Genomic DNA, 17,680 nt, shown 5'->3' with positions numbered 1-17,680 from the left:
TGCGGGAGTCACGGGTGCGACACGATGTACATTTAATACTTGCTAATCAATGTAAGAATTAATATGTTGCTATTTGTGCATTTGTATTTAAATATTTGACTAAACTGAAACTGGTTCATTTTGTCTGCAATTATGAACAGACCTGTGTTTTGTGTATGTAAAACTCAATGTGATTAAAATATCAGATAACTCAATGCTTTTTCTATTTGTGTCAATTGTTTGTAGTGAGTAATTTTTTTTTCTTTAATACAAGTGGCTGAAGCCTAAGACTTACTACATGAAGAAACTAGCTTCTGCCACAGCTGACTTCTCAAATCTCCTACATGGAGTGACACAAACCTGAGCCTTTGTTGGAAGTTACAGGAAAGGATTCATGCTGTAGTCTGCCTCTTTGCTTGTTCTTAAAAACATACTTTTATTACTGTGAATTAATGGCAGGTCAGAGATTACATATGCTCAGAAAAGAACACAACCTACTTAGAGTTCAGATACTGAAGATGTCTGAATTGTCTTTGAAAACAGCCCACTGCAAATGTTGCTCCGTCTCTCTGAAATCCCAGAAGATGTAGGTCATACACTTATATATGATTAATTCTCACAATGACCGTTAATATTTTCAGTAAAGGGAAAATTACTTCAATTAGTTCTGTGCGTATTGTATTATCTATGGGTAGATACTTATGCTCCTCCCCTGGAGTGCTGGCTTTTAAAGGAACTAGCCGATGCAAACAAGAAGATTATGTACCTAAGGAACAGTGCAGCTCTAAAAGCAGTGTCTCCGAACTGAGCCTTGACAAGTAAAGTTTGGAATCTGCTCCATTGCTTGGACTGAATTTGAACCAGAAGGTTAGTGACTAGTTCCTAGAATGATAGTTTGAAACATTCTGCCCCATAGGAAGGGACATTTTATTTTTCATTCACTATTAGTTTAGGCAGAGCACCTGGATTCTTAAAATAGAGCCCTAAAAGAAAAGTCCAGGCAGTAAGATGATCCAAAAAGCTTAAAGAACAAGACCCTTTTCTGCTTGCAGTAATTTGAAACATCAAAATCAACATAGATCAATTTACAATAATGTTTAGACTATAGACTGTCAAATTGAAAGTCACTTACAAACTAAGTTTCCTTCCTCGTTTACACCTTAGCTTCAAGTAATTATTTTAAAGTGATTTGTTTACTACTTTGCATTTCATTACAGTAAAGACAAAAGTACAATAGCCAGTTTCTGATTCTCATCCAGCAGCTAATGCTACAATGGTTTTGGTTTTGATACTGCAAGGTAAGGCTTACTTTAAAAACAAGCAAGCACCTTCAACTGCTGCAATGTTATAACATTGCCATGAGATCTAGCTTTTGTATTTTTGCATAATTTGGTCCGATAATGGCCCTTAAACAATCTCCAAATAAGACAGTGATAAACTGCAAAAAATCTGAACTTTAATTTTCAAATATCCCAACAACTCATAATTCCAATTTTCTCCCCCTGTTCACACTGGTTTTCCTTGAAATGTCAGGGCTAATTCGAGGAGCTCTTTACCCAGTTTTTCCTGCTTTCCTCCCAAAGCGAATTCTGCAGACAGCTCCCTGAAGGTGACACAGATCCGGCGATGCTCAATGTGCTTGCGGTAAATTGCATGTTTCCACTTATAGCGTGCATCTCCATACAGCACAATCAGGGATCTCCTAGGTAAGAGAATGTCTACAGTAACTTCTTTGTATGGAATAAGTCTTGGGGGAGATGAGCAGTCAATATCCCAACTGCCTAAATTTTCACATGCTGATGTGGGAGTATAGTTGTTTGATTTATGGGTCTGACAAGCTTGAGGTGAGGCAGAGCGATTTGATTCCCCACTTCCTTGACTGAGAGTGGCAAATAACTGGAGACTGTCCTCCAAATCACAAGACATGGACAGCACAGTTTTTGAGAGCAAGTTTAAGCTAACCAGTCGCTCCCCCCAAAGCCACCAGTCATCAAAGTGTGGGTCAATGGCAGACCCTCTTTCAGGCAGATAGTCCAGGTTACACTGCTCAACAGGAACAAAATCCTCTAGCGCAGAATGAGCCTTCATTCGCTGCACAATCTCCTGGCTAAAACTGGGCAAGCCAATGAAACTATCAACTTTCAGCTTCTTTTTCTTAAAGTTCACTTTGGGCCCATAGTCCTGTTTGAAAAGGAAAAGCAGACGATGATAAATAAAAATCTGGGGCATGCTTTTCTAGGGAGGCATTATCCTCTGGACAAACTGAGGAGCCCTGGGTCTCTTGGGTTCTGTTCCCATCTTTACCAGTGACGGGCTGGTGCAAGTCACGTTCTGATTATATGACTTTCATGGGGTCATTTTATACTCTTGTATTCAGTTTTCCTGTTTATGGACACTGATAGTGCACATTCAAATACAATCATGTGTGATTCATTATAACTATCACAAATGCACTCTTGAGAGAACATAAGAACGGCCATATTGGGTCAAACCAAAGGTCCATCTAGCCCAGTATCCTGTCTTCCAACAGTGGCCGATGCCAGGTGCCCTTGAGGGAATGAACAGAACAGGTCATCATCGAGTGATCCATCCCGTCGCCCATTCCCAGCTTCTGGCAAACAGAGGCTTAAGGACACCACCCCTGCCCATCCTGGCTAATTTCAAATACAATTATGGTTTTATTTAAAAAAGAATCAATTTAATGAAAACATTAAAACTAAAGTATGATTTTTGTTAACTGAAGAAATAATCTCCTTCCCCAGAGGGAGTTAGAAATAAGCATATTTCTGGAATCAGACCTGCTTCCTTCGGCCAGACTGTGATAGTTTCCAGTCATCTTGATCCATCAGCTGAACCATCTGAGATTCCTCGTCTTGGTTTATAAACTCCTCCAGCAAGAACACGCCGGGAAATGGAAATGCCCAGCCAGCAAACTCTGAGCATTCATTTCCTACTGCTAAACCTGCTGCTGGACAATAAGTGAAGTTACCCTTTTCCTGTGGAAATAAAAAAGGACACAGCAAGATAAGACACTGCCATGATATCTGTTACATCATTGCAACAGGTGAGCTATGCATAAGACTGTTATAGAGTTAAAAAGTTACACTGTTTGTCTTCATTGAAATGTTGCCCTCCTTTTGTAGCTGCATCTTTGCAATGCAGGTTAATAGACGCTATCTTTAAGAGTGACCTCTATAGTACAAGCCATCACTGGAGGAAAAATAACAAGCTGTGCATTCTTAAAACATAATGTATATTTGAGGGATTATTGCCCCTCTCCCATCCCTCAGTGCTCCAGGTTACAACAAACTTCACTGGGGCAAAGAGTGCTGGACTCCCCGCAAAACCAGAGGCACCTCTACCAGTGCTGCTGGTTAGAGTAACAGAATCCTATGCTTTAAATATGGACCCACTGTCTGGTGCACTAGCCCCAGGACTACCCCAATTACTATTTTGTGTTTTTCCTGCCTCTAGGTGAAATGTGAGCAATTGACTCTGAACGGGGTGCTCCAATCGCATTACTAACAAGTCCTTTGATGCGTTTGACACAGGCCTAATCTAAACACGAAGTGATCCAGATCTGGCTTGACAGTGCCCTATTCAAAGTCGAAGCAACATCTACTGCCCTGGCTAGAGGGGATGCCTTCTGAAGCTCATTAGCATCACTCCTAATCAGGTAGAGATCAATGTCTTGCTCCCCAGGCCTGGCTGTTGCCTAAAGCTATCACCAGTACCATGCCCTGGAAATGCCAAGGGCAGGGGCTGTCCTTGTGGGGTTTCCTCCACCTGGCAGGAGTAGGGGAGGGCACTTGAATGGAAGCACCTGATGTAACAGATACTCCCCCCCCCCCCCCTTGCCGCTCCCTCTAACGAAGGAAGGGCGGGGGGAGATGCAAAACCATTCCAGGCAGGGAGAGGCAGACTACAGCCCCCTCTGCCGCTCTCTGTCCTCCGGGGGCAGCAAGGGCGCACGAGGCATTGGGCAATCCCTGTGCCTGTCCGCACCGCCCCCAACCCACCAGTGTCCCCTCCCGCCGCTACCTGCGGGGGCGGAGCGGCCGGCGCGGGCCCCTGGCAGAGCAGGCAGCGGCGGATCCCCTTGCAGCCGCAGGCGGGCCCCGCGCCCCCGCCGCCTCCCCGCGCCTCCATCCCGCGGGGAGAGGCCCCGCCCCGGGCTCCGATCGCCGCCAGCCGGGCTCCGCGCTCCGGGCTCCCCAGCGGCGGCAGGGCCCAGCGCGGCCCGCACGCGGCCCCGGCGACAGGTGAGTGAGTGGCGGGGGTGTTGGGGGAGGGGACCCGCGGCGGGGGGAGGGACACTCGGGCTCCCCAGCCTGGCCCCGACAGGCCCAGAGCTGATCTGGCCGCCCCTACGCGGAACTCGCTTTCCCAGCAGTCTGCGGGACTCCTGGCCAAGCTAGAGGGCCGCGCTCGGACCCGGGGCATGCTGGGAGTTGTAGTTCCCCCTATTTCCGGCCTTAGCCGCTCCTCGGCACCTACTCCCGTCCCTGCCCCTGGGGGCCTAGGTCCAGCTCCCGGCTCTGCCCGGCCTGGGACGCGGGGGCTCCCTGCCCCCAACGCGCAGGCAGGGCCCCGAGCCAGGGCCGGCTGGGACGCGGGGGCTCCCTCCCCCCAACGCGCAGGCAGGGCCCCGAGCCAGGGCCGGCTGGGACGCGGGGGCTCCCTCCCCCCAGCACCGCAGGCAGGGCCCCGAGCCAGGGCCGGCTGGGACCCGGGGGCTCCCTCCCCTCAGTGCTGCAGGCAGGGCCCCGAGCCAGGGCCGGCTGGGACCCGGGGGCTCCCTCCCCTCAGTGCTGCAGGCAGGGCCCCGAGCCAGGGCCGGCTGGGACGCGGGGGCTCCCTCCCCCCAGCACCGCAGGCAGGGCCCCGAGCCAGGGCCGGCTGGGACGCGGGGGCTCCCTCCCCCCAACGCGCAGGCAGGGCCCTGAGCCAGGGCCGGCTGGGACCCGGGGGCTCCCTCCCCCCAGCGCGCAGGCAGGGTTGGCATGACACGTGGGGTGTTTTTGACCCCATCCCTCAACATCGTAGGCCTGGCCCCGAGGCTGAGACATGGAGGCTCTGCCCCCCCCCCCCCCCCCCGGTGTGAGCCTGGGCCGGCCTAGAACATGGGGGTCTGGCAGCTCTCCATACTTTGGGCAGGGCTCTGAGTCAGGACTACGCTGATACATGGGGACATGCCCGTGGAGGCTCTGCATCCCCAGACCCACCCCGGAACTAGACTGGACCAGAACACAACATAGTCACAGCCGTGTTAACACACAACATGGTAACGTGTCCCGCTCTGCAACTGGACCAGACCACAGCAATCGGGGCAGCCCTATGTCTCCGGACACAGCACCGTAACAGGATGAGAACATGCTGATTCAGACATGGCCATATGGCCCAGAACATGGCAATGCCACGGCTCACTGGAGCTGGACCAGGACACAGCACCGTGACAAAACATGGCAATGTAATCTTGAGCTGGGACGGAACTAGAAAAGGGTGACCTGGCTGCAGCCACCTGACCCATAACATAATGGCACAACCCCACACTGGAACTGGACTAGCCCAGACCATGGCAACCTGGTCACAGCCACGTGACATGGCATCACAACCCCATGCCAGAACTGGATTGAAACGGTGACTCAGCCACAACCACATGAACCTTAACATGGCAAGGCAATCCGGATCCAGAAGTGGATGGAATATAGCAATCCAGTCACATGCAACCCCCACGCTGGAATGGGATCGAAACACAATGACCTGGTCACAGCCATGCAACCCATAGCACGGCAACGCAACCCTGTGTTAGAACTGAACCGGAACACCCCAACTCGGTCACAGCCACATGATCAACAACATGGCAACACAAACCTTTGTTGGAACTGGACCAGAACAAAGTTACATGGTTACAGCCATAACATGGCAACACAATCCTGCATTGGAACTGCACCAGAAGATGGTGAGGCAGCCACAACTAGGGAACCCATAATGTGGCAACGCAGTTTTGGGACAGAGCTGGACTGGAACATGGTGGTGCAGTCACAGCTCCACAGGAACCTGTAAAATGGCACTGCAACCCTAAACCAAAACACAGTGACAGCCACTCAGATGTAGCTTGTAACATACCAACACAATACAGCCCTGAGCTGGAACCGGACCAGAACATGGCGACAGTCACACAGCCAGGCAGCCCTGATGCATAACAAGCCTAGAACATGGTGATTTGTGTCATAACGTCGTGTTGGCACCTTTGAGCCAGCATAGGCGAAGGATGTGTCCCTGAGTGAGTGCTAGTCCAGAACGTGGCTGTGTGAAACATGGCAGTGACGTGGCCTGTAACGTAATGGCAAAGCCTATAATACTGTCACTACAATGTGATCTGTAACTCTGGTGACAGAGCCCTTGTATGTGAGATGGTCCGTGTGACCCATAATGTGGCCCATGACAGTGTGACACAGCTGTGTCTGCGATATCAGCCCAGTTTCTGACATGGCTTGTAACTCAGGTGTGCCTGCCCTGGTTTTAGCTCCTAACTGGACTTTCATAATTGACATAGGGGTTTATGGTTGGCTTGAATATATTGAGCTTGGTGATATTAGTACCTAGGGGTCTAGATATCTGTCCAGAAACTCAGCTCCCACTGACTACCCTGGTAGATGAAGGGGGCTCTGCAGCTTGCTGGATCAGGCCATAAATGACCGCTGTTTAAATTGTCAGGTTTAATGCTTTTAATTCTTGGATACAATGGGGAAATTATTATTTGAAATGAGAGATTCTCCCTGCTGTTGAGCCCGCAAAACCTTTATTTTAACAAAAGCAACAGTGTTGGTCCCAAACAGATCCTACTACTGGCTCTTGCCTGTAGCAAATCTTCTTAAGCAAGACAAGTGACTGCTCAGGGCCCCACATACTCTCATCAGCTTGCAGCCTAATCTCCGTCCCATTAGACGGCAGGTCATGATCATGGTCTAGGAGCTCTTTTTGTACTCCCTTCCTTCAGAACGAGGGCTGGAAAGGAAGCTAAACCAAGGCCCAGTATCCCCAACAGCTGTTCCCTAAGGCTGTTCTGGCACTGTACATAGTATTTTTTAATATGGGTCGTTTCCCCTTTCCACAGCAATGTGTTTCCTAATAACCTACAATATTGCTATTAGCATTTCTTTCCCCTGTGAGAAATTAGTGCCCATCAAAGGTGATGGGCATTATCACTTGTACTTTCTCTCCATTTGGATGGAGGAATGAGCTAGTTAGTCCAGCTTTGCAAAATTCTGGGCATTTCCAGACTGGATCCAGCTAGTGGTCTCTGTAGTCCAGTATCCTATCCAGGGGCTAGTAACACTTGCTTCAGAGGAAGAAACCTTGCAGTAGGCAGACTTTGTTTATTATTTGTATTGCGGTAGCGCCTAAGAACCCTATCATGGACCAGGCCCTGTTGTGCTAGGTGCTGTACAGACACAGAAGTAAAATGTCATCGCTACACCAGCTTACAATCTAGGCTACAACTCACCTGCAAGGAGTAACTTCTTTTGGCGGGGGAGCAAAGTATCACTAGTGTTTTTATTATCATCATTGCAGTGAGGGCAGTGAAGTGGAATTTGGTTGTTTTGCAAGTCTGGGTTGCCAATATTACCCAATGATGTCAGCTTTATCAACAAGGGGCAGTTGCACCATAACTTTTTTTTCTTTCTCTTGCTGGGACACAGTTTTAAAAGGTTCCCCCTAATTCCTGTTTCTTTCACCAGGAAGGTGCTGAGAAGACAGTCTACTGCTGACGGCCCTGTGTCTCCAGGAAAGGGGCAGAAATTAAAAATGTCAAAAGTCACTACAGAGCTTCTTTTGGAAAGAGCAGTTCCAAGATCTACTAGGCTACGAAAGATTGAGACTCTGAAGTAAGTGCAAACCAGACTCTCGCAAATTCCAGTTGAATCCAACCTGGGCTATAACCCCCTCTTTTTCCTTCTTTAAATAGTGCTATTGGAATATGAAATAACTAGGGCGGTCAAGCGAGTAAAAATATTAATCATGATTAATTGCGCAATTAAAAAATGAATTGCGATTAATCGCACTGTTAATAATAGAATACCATTTATTTAAATATTTGTGGATGTTTTCTGCATTTTTCAAATACATTGATTTCAATTACAACACAGAATACAAAGTGTACAGTGCTTACTTTATATTTATTTATATTTATTTTTGATTACAAGTATTTGCACGGTAAAAAAAACAAAAAAAATAGTATTTTTCAATTCACCTAAAACAAGTACTGTAGTGCAATCTCTTTATCATGAAAGTTGAACTTACACATGTAGAATTATGTATAGAAAATAACTTTATTCAAAAATAAAACAATGTAAAACTTTAAAGCCTGCAAGTCCACTCAGTCTTACTTCTTGTTCAGCCAATCACTCAGACAAACAAGTTTGTTTACATTTGCAGGAGATAATGCTGCCTGCTTCTTGTTTACAATGTCACCTGAAAATGAGAATAGGCATTCTCTTGACACAGCCGGCGTTGCAAGATATTTACATGCCAAATGCACTAAAGATTCATATGTCCGTTCATGCTTCAACCACCATTCCAACAGACAGGTGTTCATGCTGATGACGGGTTCTGATCGATAACAATCCAACATACGGACTGACTCATGTTCATTTTCATTATCTGAGTCAGGTGTCACCAGCAGAAGGTTGATTTTCTTTTTGTGGTGGTTTTGGTTCTGTAGTTTCCACACTGAAGTGTTGCTCTTTTAAGACTTTTGAAACCATGCAACACACCCCATCCCTCTCAGATTTTGGAAGGCACCTCAGATTCTTAAACCTTGAGTTGAGTGCTGTAGCTATCTTTAGAATTTCACATTGGTACCTTCTTTGCGTTTTTGTCAAATTTGCAGTAAAAGTGTTCTTAAAATGAACATGTGCTGAGTCATCATCCGAGACTGCTATAACATGAAATATATGGCAGAATGTGGGTAAAACAGCATGGGACATAAAACTCTCCCCCAAGAAGTCACAAACTTAACACATTATTATTTTAACAAGCGTCATCAGCATGGAAGCATGTCCTCTGGAATGGTGGATGAAGCATGAGGGGGCATACAAACTTTTAGCATATCTGGCATGTAAAGGCCTTGCAATGTCAGCTACAAAATAGCCATGCAAATGCCTGTTCTCACTTTCTGGTGATGTACATAAGAAGCAGGCAGCATTATCTCCTGTAAATGTGAACAGACTTGTTTGTCTTAGCGATTGGCTGAACAAGAAGTGAACTGAGTGAACTTGTAGGCTCTGAAGTTTTACGTTGTTTTGTTTTTGAGTGCAGTTATGTAACAAAACAAAGTGTACGTTTGTAAATTGCACTTTCAGGACACAGAGGTTGCACCTCAATACTTGTATGAGATGAATTGAAAAATACTATTTCTTTTGTTTATCTTTCACAGTGCAAATATTTGTAATCAAGAATAATATACACTTTGATTTCAATTACAATACGGAATATAGATAAAAATGTAGAAAAACATCCAAAAATTTAATAAATTTCAGTTGGTATTCTATTGTTTAACAGTGCAATTAATCGCGATTTTTTTAGTTAATCGTGTGAGTTAACTGCGATGAATCGACAGCCCTAGAAATAACGCATGTACATTATAAAATATGGAATATCGGCATTATAAGGTTGAATAAGCAAGAATTAGTCATATTATCTGCAATTGTAAGATCTTTACCCACATGTATATTCTGCATATGCCATGTATTTTACTGCAGAACTGTTTAAGGAGGGCTGGCTTCTGATCTCCTTACATTAAATAGCACTTTCCTCCATTGTCTTTAATGGGAACCACTCCCGGAGTAAGGTGCTACTTGCTGTGAGTAAGGGCATCAGAATCTGGACTGTAATGAAAAGGTTTAACTAGACCAGTCTGACCCCAACTCTCATGATATGTCCGGTGGGAAAGGTCCTCTGTCCCCTTAGAAAAAGAATTTCCCATTTCTCCAATGGGATGAAACACCTGTTTGGTTTTTTTATAGGACCAGTTGTTCACAACTATTATAAACTTCTGCTTGTTCTAGGATAGGATTCTGCCCTTTCTGTACCTCGGGCCATCATGGACTTGGAGGTGGAATTCCACATTGGAACACTTTGATAGCGTGCTTTTATATATTGAAAGTAAAACATCATGTATTTTTTTTTTTTTTTGAAAGTTGGTCAGTTGTTTGAAAACTGCCATGGGGCTGATCCCAGGCAAGATGGTTTAGTGGTTAGAAAGGGAAGTGCTTTGAGGTGCATGAAGAGTACACCTCTACCTCGATATAACGCTGTCCTCGGGCGCCAAAAAATCTTACCGTGTTATAGGTGAAACCACATTATATTGAACTTGTTTTGATCCACTGGAGTGCGCAGCCTTGCCCCCCACCCCCCTGCCTCCTGGAGCACTGCTTTACCACGTTATATCCGAATTTGCGTTATATCAGGATAGAGGTGTATAATGTTTTCTGTGGGTCTGGCCGCCATGTATGTGATGTAAATGGATACAACAGACAGTTTGATGAGGAAGTAACTCTATGTTATTTCTCTTTTGGAAATAGTGTTTCAGAAGTCAAGTGCGGACTCTGAAAGATGTGAACCCAAAGAATTCAGCAACAGACATGCATCAAAATTGCTACAGTTACAATTTATCATTATAGGATATGGAATAGTATGAGCAATAGGTGTTCAGAGGAACTATAACTTGTTTCGTAGTGAGCCACTGATTGCATGGCCTGGGAATTAAGATACAGTCGTTACACTGTTTATTTTCAGTGAATTGGGAGTGTCACAAATGGCTGTGTTTTCTCAGTAAGTAACAGGTGCAGGTTTTGCCTGTAGATGTTAGCAATGGTTACTGTTCATCCACCAGATTTGTGGTTACACTTAACAAGTCTCTCCTTGTTGTCTTCAGATTTGTGCTTGAAACCTGTAGCGCTACACTCAAAAGTTAATGTAGGGTCAGTGAGATTTACTCAGCAAGTTTTGCCTGAGTGAGAAGTGCAGCAGAATGAGACTTTATATCCATTAAAAGTCAGATGTGTCCGTCTTTGGGGAACTGGAGACAGCATGTGTTCTGTTTTTGTTTTGTTTCAGCTTATCCAAGCTGCAGTTAAAGACTGGAGACTTGGACCCCCGGTTGTTTTCCCGTCTGAGACATCTGCAAAATCTCGATCTCTCTGATAATCTGTTGGACAAGCTACCTGCTAATCTAAGCCTGCCAGACCTGCGTGTCCTAAACTGCAGTAACAACCAACTGGAAGATGTGACTGTCCTGAAGCAGTTCCCACTGCTGGAGGAGCTAAACTATGAAAACAATGTGTACCTGACAGTGAGTGATACAATTTCCATCCTTATGTGATAAGCAGTATATTGAGTGAGAAGTAAATAATAATAGTACCTTATATAGCTCTCTTCAACAGTAGAGTTCAAAGTGCTTTACAAAGGAGGTCAGTAGCATTATCTCTATTGTGCAGATGAGGAAACTGATGCACACAGAGGGCCCAGGGTCACCCAGGATGCCAGTGGCAGAGCCAGGTCTCTTGTGTCCTAGTCCAGTGCACTAGTCATTAGGCCAGCTACCGGAAACTTCCCTCCCAGGGCTGCTTGTTCAGGGTGTTCTGACATCATTCCTCTGTGCAGCGCTTTGAAGATGGAAAACTCTATGGAAGTGCTAAGTGTGAAAGGGATCTTGGGGACCACAAAAACCCTTTTGCTACTTTGTACTTCACATAACGCTGCAGACGTGCCACAGCTGTGGGAGAGCGAGGGAGGTCATCAGCAGAAGAGTTAAGTGAGTTCTACGCGCAGAAGCAAATTCTGCCAGCCATCATATCTGCACAAGTCTCTCTGGTGTAGCTACTGGCAGAGATTTTAGTCGTGGTGACGTATGAACAGGAAAGAGCCGAACGTGACTTTCAGACTCCCGGTTGAGTTTCCAGGGCTGGCTGTCAGGAAAAAGCTTTTACTTGTCAAATATGTTCCATTGATCGGGAAGTCTTATGCGGTGCTAAATTACTTCATTAAGTGCCCGTTGTGGAATAAATCTCTTCAGTTCCTTCCTGGTGATTTTGTAATTTAAAAACAAACAATGATTATTGGTTCAAGGGAATATCATATGTATCACCATAACTGAAACATTGTATCCGTTTTCTAGACCAATGATGACTATAAGGTCATGTTTCTTTTACAAAATCTTCGGCTACTCAATGGCAAGGATGTCACCAAATTAGCTAATCATGTGAGAGTTGTCAACAGCCGAGAGCTGACCAGCAAGGTAAGATGTGTAATGTTTCCCCAGGCGTGCCTAAGAAATAGCTTAGACTTACAGTAGAACCTCAGAGTTACAAACGCCTCAGAATGCAGGTTGTTCATAACTCTCAACAAAACCTTTTAGTTCTTTCAAAAGTTTACAACTGAACATTGACTTAATATAGTTTTGAAACTTAACTATGCAGAAGACAATGTTGCTTTTAACCATCTTAATTTAAATGAAACAAGCACTTTGTCAAATCTTTTTTGTTTAAACTTTCCCTTTATTGTTTTAGTATTTTACGTTTAAGACAGTACTGTATTTGCTGCTGCTTTTTTTTTTTTGGTCTCTGCTGCTGCCTGATTGTGTACTTCCAGTTCCAAATGAGGTGTGTGGTTGACCGGTCAGCTCATAACTCTGGTGTTTGTAACTCAGAGGTTCTACGGTAGATACAATACAATATGCAGGTTAATGGTTCAGCCACCGTTCTCCACTTTGCCATTGAAACTATGCTGGCAGTCGGCGTGTTTAAATACAGTAGTACAGTTCCATCTGCAGTGTGAACAGTCCTTGTAAATACTTCAGAGTCCTCTTCACTGGCCTCCTGTTCTCTGAAACCAATTCGTGATTGCTCTCCTGGTTTTCATTAGTCTCCTTCCACTCACTTCACCCAGCCTTCACGGCCATCCACTGCCCCCAATTTAAATCATCATTCTCAGCACTACAAGACATGGGCCCCGATTCTGGGATTCCCAGCAGCACCTGTATGCCAGCTGTGCTGGTGTGTAGGGGCTGCAAAGCTGGCAATCTTTCCACCTGGAATTCCCCTTAGTGCAGGGGGGATTTGGCAGCCCTCAAAGAGCTTGGCTTGTTTAGCCTAACCAAAAGAGGGCTGAGGGGAGATCTGATCGCTCTCTATAAATATATCAAAGGGATAAACATCAGGGAGGGAGAAGAATTATTTAAGCTCAGTGCCAATGTGGACACAAGAACAAATTGATACAAACTGGACATTAGGAAGTTTAGACTTGAAATTAGATGAAGGTTTCTAACCATCAGAGGAGTGAAGTTCTGGAACAGCCTTCCAAGGGGAGTAGTGGGGGCAAAAGACATATCTGGCTTCAAGACTAAGCTTGATAAGTTTATGGAGGGGATGGCATGATGGGATAGCCTAATTTTGGTAATTAATTGATCTTTGATTATTAGCAGGTAAATATGCCCAGTTGCTTGTGATGGAATGTTAGATGGGATGGGATCTGAGTTACTACAGACAATTCTTTCCTGGGTGCTGGCTGGTGAGTCTTGCCCACATGCTCAGCGTTTAGCTGATTGTCATATTTGGGATCAGGAAGGAATTTTCCTCCAGGACAGATTGGCAGAGGCCCTGGAGGTTTTTCACTTTCCTCTGCAGCGTGGGGCACGGCTCACTTGCTGGAGAAGTCTCCGCACCTTGAGGTCTTTAAACCATGATTTGAGGACTTCAGTAACTCTGACATAGGTTAGGGGTTTGTTACAGAAGTGAGGGAGTGAGATTCTGTGGCCTGCGATGTGCAGGAGGTCAGACTACATGATCATAATGGTCCCTTCTGACCTTAAAGTCTATGAGCCTGTAGTCAATGGGTTTGGCTGAGCTTGTGTGTGTCAGGGGCCTTCAGCTTTTCTGGACTTACTGCAACAACCCAGCAGTATGTGGGTCTCAACCTTTCCAGAGTAACGTACCTCTTTCAGGTATGCTTTCCATATACAAGCACCCGATCGAGGAAATGGCAAACAGAGCAGTGCCTGGTCTTAGGGATTGGCCATTTCTGGAGCAATTTTAGTAGGAAGCCTTCTGATTTCCATGAAGTATCCAGTTCAGTAAACCAAATATCTCTGTCTAGGTCACAGCTCACTGGGAGAGACACTTCCGGAGCCAACTCCCTGAGAAGTATTCAGCCGAGCACGTGAAGTTCCTCAGGAGAAAGTTTCTGAAGTCTGCACAAACCCAGGTCATATACGGACCCAGCTCCCTTGGTGAATTTACCCGATGGAGGGTAAGTGTCTGATCTTTCTGAGCTTTTTCTGAGTTGCCCGACACCAGGATTCTGCCTCTTCGTTTTGTGCACCCAGGAGGTTAAACTGCTCTAATGATTCCTGGTCAGGGGCGCTCCTGCAAATGACAATATCCACAGTATCCGTCTTTGGTTTTCGTGCTAATTAACGGCGGCTGTTACACAAGCGCCAGCAATAAATTCCATTCCAGATGGAGTGATGGTCTTTACTGCCTTTGTTTTCTACTTGCCAGTAGTTAAGGTGCTCACAGTGATTAAGTACTAGAAATACAGTAGTCACTGCAAGCGGCAAATGATTTTAATGGCAACCACTGTGTATTCACCGCTCATTTTGCACTGCTCCCATTAAAGCTAATGGCAGCTGTGCGCATATTTTGTTTGAGTATTTTAATTGCATGTGCCCTAGGCTTCCATCTGTTCTTTGTCTAGCATTACTGCTTTTGCATTCCTTCCTCAGATGACCCCATTGGCATCAGTAACAGAGTGGGGTGCCTGGTCTACGTGGCACAGACATACCCAGTAAAACAAAACACATAATGGCAGAAGTCCTACGTGGAGGTTAAGATTGCAGTCAGACAGGCTTGTATTTCACCACGTTGCAGAACTCTGCTGTGCTAATGCAGACAATTCACCCTAATCTCTCATTTCTGCCTGTTCACTTTGGTCTCCCAGGTCACCAGTATCTATCACTTGCCATTCACGGTGTCCCGGTGCGCCCCTTGGTCGATGAGTCGCAATTGTTGCTCCGATGCACTGGTCTTTGGCTAATAATGGGTTTCAGTTGGCTATCTTTTCATTGCGTCACCAGTATTTCGTCGGGGCTCACTGTATTGTCAAGCACTGCTCCTTTCTCTGACTCTAAAAAGAGCCGTCTTTAAACTATCGTAACTGACCCTGGTTGCTAGCAGCCTCAGCAGAGAGGCCATAGTCTGAATGAGGCCAAATTCCAACCTCCTAGCAGTGGTCCCTTCAGATCAGGAATGAGGCACAGGAGGGTGGCAGCATGGGGCATCTTGCACTGCTGCTTCCCATACTGGACGTATTCTGTGAGTAAAGAGAAAGCTTCACTCTCCCTGCCTGTGAGCCAGTAAGTACACACAAAATATCTAATGGAAGCAAATGTTAAAAAACACCCTCCCCTATTACAAACTGTAATTGCATAGTTGAGTAAGGATGTTCTTGTCCTTTGACCTCCATTAAGTGACACCTTTTAAAAATGTACTTGCAATGCTAGGTGAAAATGATTGCAGAGGAGTTGCTGGCATCCATGCTGGGACAGGAAGAGAACACAAATCCTGAAACACAAGAAAGGGTGGAAGATAATGAGGAGGAGACTACAGAAAACGCCAGGGAGGTGGGAGATGATGATATTGCGCAGGTAAGGATTCTCCAGGGGATTCTTCTTGTCAAGACACTCTTGTTTTTTTAAAAAGAATACTGCATTAAAGAGTAGGGACCACGCACAGCTGCTTTTCTAGTTAGGTTTTACACACTGCATTGAGGTCAGCTTTATGATCTTGATGTAACAAAGCTGCAGGTGAGTAGTATATTTCTCTACTAAGGATTCTGCAGCTAGGAGATCTTAGCAGATTCAGTTGCAACCTCATCAGGGAAGTAAAGACAGCTCACTCCAGCTATGTTTTTACTTTCATCTAGAAGGATCTTAAAGTCCTTTACAAAATTAATGCTGCTGTTATTAATTATTTGTATTTGGGTAGTGGCTTAGAGGCCCCAGCCTGAGATAAAGGCCCCATCGTGATTGGTGATGTAGGTGTATATAGTGAGAGACTGTCCATGCTTCGAAGAGCTTACAACCTAAACAAACAAGACAAAGAGCGAATAGAGGCACAGCAGGGCAATGGCAGAAACAGGTCAACTGACTCCTTCTCCAGTACCATAGCCACTGGACCAGGCTGCCTCTCCGTTAGTACAGGGCTTGCTTCACTCGTCACTAAAATGCAGCCACCTCTGGGATGATATGCAGCGGCTGCATGCTGACTTTGAGAAATCCAAATTGAAATGAGGGGTTGGTTTTGTTAACTTTTTTTTTAATTGATTTTTCTTACAAATTCAACAATACTCATCAGTTGCATCCAAAACTTACCCGTCTGTAACTCAGGCAGCATCTCAGGTATTATCCTATTTTAACAAACCTTGCAAGCTAGTGGCACCTTCATGTGGTGCTAGCTTTAAGCTTTCCCAGGAATGTGAAGGCAGGGTTAGTATCCCAGAAGACTAGCCAGATTTAGGAGCCCAGTCTCTGGGCATTTAAGGGAATCAGTTTTTGGGTGAAGGACTTTCTGTGAATTACAAGCTGTCTGTATGCTGGCTGGGGCGAGAAACAACCCAGTACATTGCCAGTGTGTCTTGTAGGTCACATTAATCCCCAGCAAGAGAAGAGGGACTCACTCAACAGCGGGATCCGTGAGCAAAAGGCCACGGTCCCAGTGTAACACTGAGGAGGAAGTGGTGCTTAGTCCCAGAAAGTCCGGCCATTCACAGGATGAGCCGACTCCCGATAGACCAAGAGCATCGAACCAACAGACCAAGGTGGCCGAAGAGACTCACAGGAATGGAGAACAGCCTCCGAAAGGACAAAGCCACGGAAGATCCAGCCAGTTGACAGAGGAGCAGAAAAGCCAGGAGCAGGACAAAAGGGTTCTGACCATAACCCCGGTCAAGAACCTAGAAGACAAGGTACATTGATCATTCTCCTTTGGGGTTGGTTTTTGGCCTCTTGGGCATACAGAGAGGATCCACGTTCAGATGGGGGGATGGGAAGGTTCTGCTCTTTCAAGGCATCTTAACGATTCATGCAGTTTTCCCTGATGCACAGTTGACCGAAGGATTCGGGGGTGGAGATTGCCTTTCTCTGAAGCATGAGGGTTTGGCCACAGCTGGAGATGGGACACTGGACAGGATGGCTCTGAGGTGGTACAGAAAATCCTCTTTCCTAGATGCTTGGCTGCTGTGCCTTCCTTGCATGCACAGAGTCAAACTGATCACCAGATTTGGGGCTGGGAAGGGATTTTCCCCTAGTCTGATTGCAAGGGGGATTGATTTAAATCACTAATTTTAATCCTCATTTGAACTGACAGGCAGGAAACCTTGATTTAAATCATCTGTTGTAATTGTGTTTTGCATTTGTACTTTTTAGCTATTTCAGCCAGTTCAGTGGTGTGAATTTCTTTAAAATTTGGTGGCAAATATTAATTTTTGTATTTAAATTATTTTAATAGATTATAATAAGTTTAGGCCTTAACATAGGTTGTCAATTTCAAATTTAATTTTAAATAAGTTTATTTAAAAAAAATATTGCTTTTAAATTTAAAAAAATCTGTTTGTTTTTGTTTGTGTTTTTAATAATTGA

The 17,680-nt window shown here is 45.4% G+C and overlaps 2 protein-coding genes across 3 annotated transcripts in view; one reads left to right on the top strand and one right to left on the bottom strand.

Annotated features, from left to right (window-relative positions):
- Positions 1-390: 390 nt before the first annotated feature.
- Positions 391-4,437, bottom strand: ALKBH4 (alkB homolog 4, lysine demethylase). The gene is made up of 3 exons (XM_050929120.1): positions 4,021-4,437; positions 2,778-2,975; positions 391-2,160 (listed from the first exon to the last, which is right to left on the bottom strand). Exons 1-3 carry the CDS (start codon positions 4,420-4,422, stop codon positions 1,486-1,488), a joined length of 1,275 nt encoding a protein of 424 aa, XP_050785077.1. The 5' UTR covers positions 4,423-4,437; the 3' UTR covers positions 391-1,485.
- LRWD1 (leucine rich repeats and WD repeat domain containing 1) overlaps positions 4,174-17,680 on the top strand; it is a 22,501-nt gene continuing 8,994 nt past the window's right edge. The window contains exons 1-7 of one of the 2 annotated variants that reach the window (XM_050929101.1): positions 4,174-4,241; positions 7,725-7,871; positions 11,104-11,338; positions 12,164-12,283; positions 14,140-14,292; positions 15,545-15,688; positions 16,684-17,007. In XM_050929101.1, coding sequence (XP_050785058.1) covers positions 7,792-7,871; positions 11,104-11,338; positions 12,164-12,283; positions 14,140-14,292; positions 15,545-15,688; positions 16,684-17,007 — 1,056 coding nt within the window. In that variant the 5' untranslated portion in view covers positions 4,174-4,241; positions 7,725-7,791. Of the gene's footprint in view, positions 4,242-5,104; positions 6,266-7,724; positions 7,872-11,103; positions 11,339-12,163; positions 12,284-14,139; positions 14,293-15,544; positions 15,689-16,683; positions 17,008-17,680 lie in introns of those variants that run through there. The other variant, XM_050929100.1, reaches the window with a different exon arrangement.

Source organism: Gopherus flavomarginatus, chromosome 19 (genome assembly GCF_025201925.1).
Source record: "Gopherus flavomarginatus isolate rGopFla2 chromosome 19, rGopFla2.mat.asm, whole genome shotgun sequence".
Lineage (NCBI taxonomy): Eukaryota > Metazoa > Chordata > Testudines > Testudinidae > Gopherus > Gopherus flavomarginatus.
The sequence above is the reverse complement of the archived record's forward strand: the minus strand, read 5'-3'. Positions and strand labels throughout refer to the sequence as shown.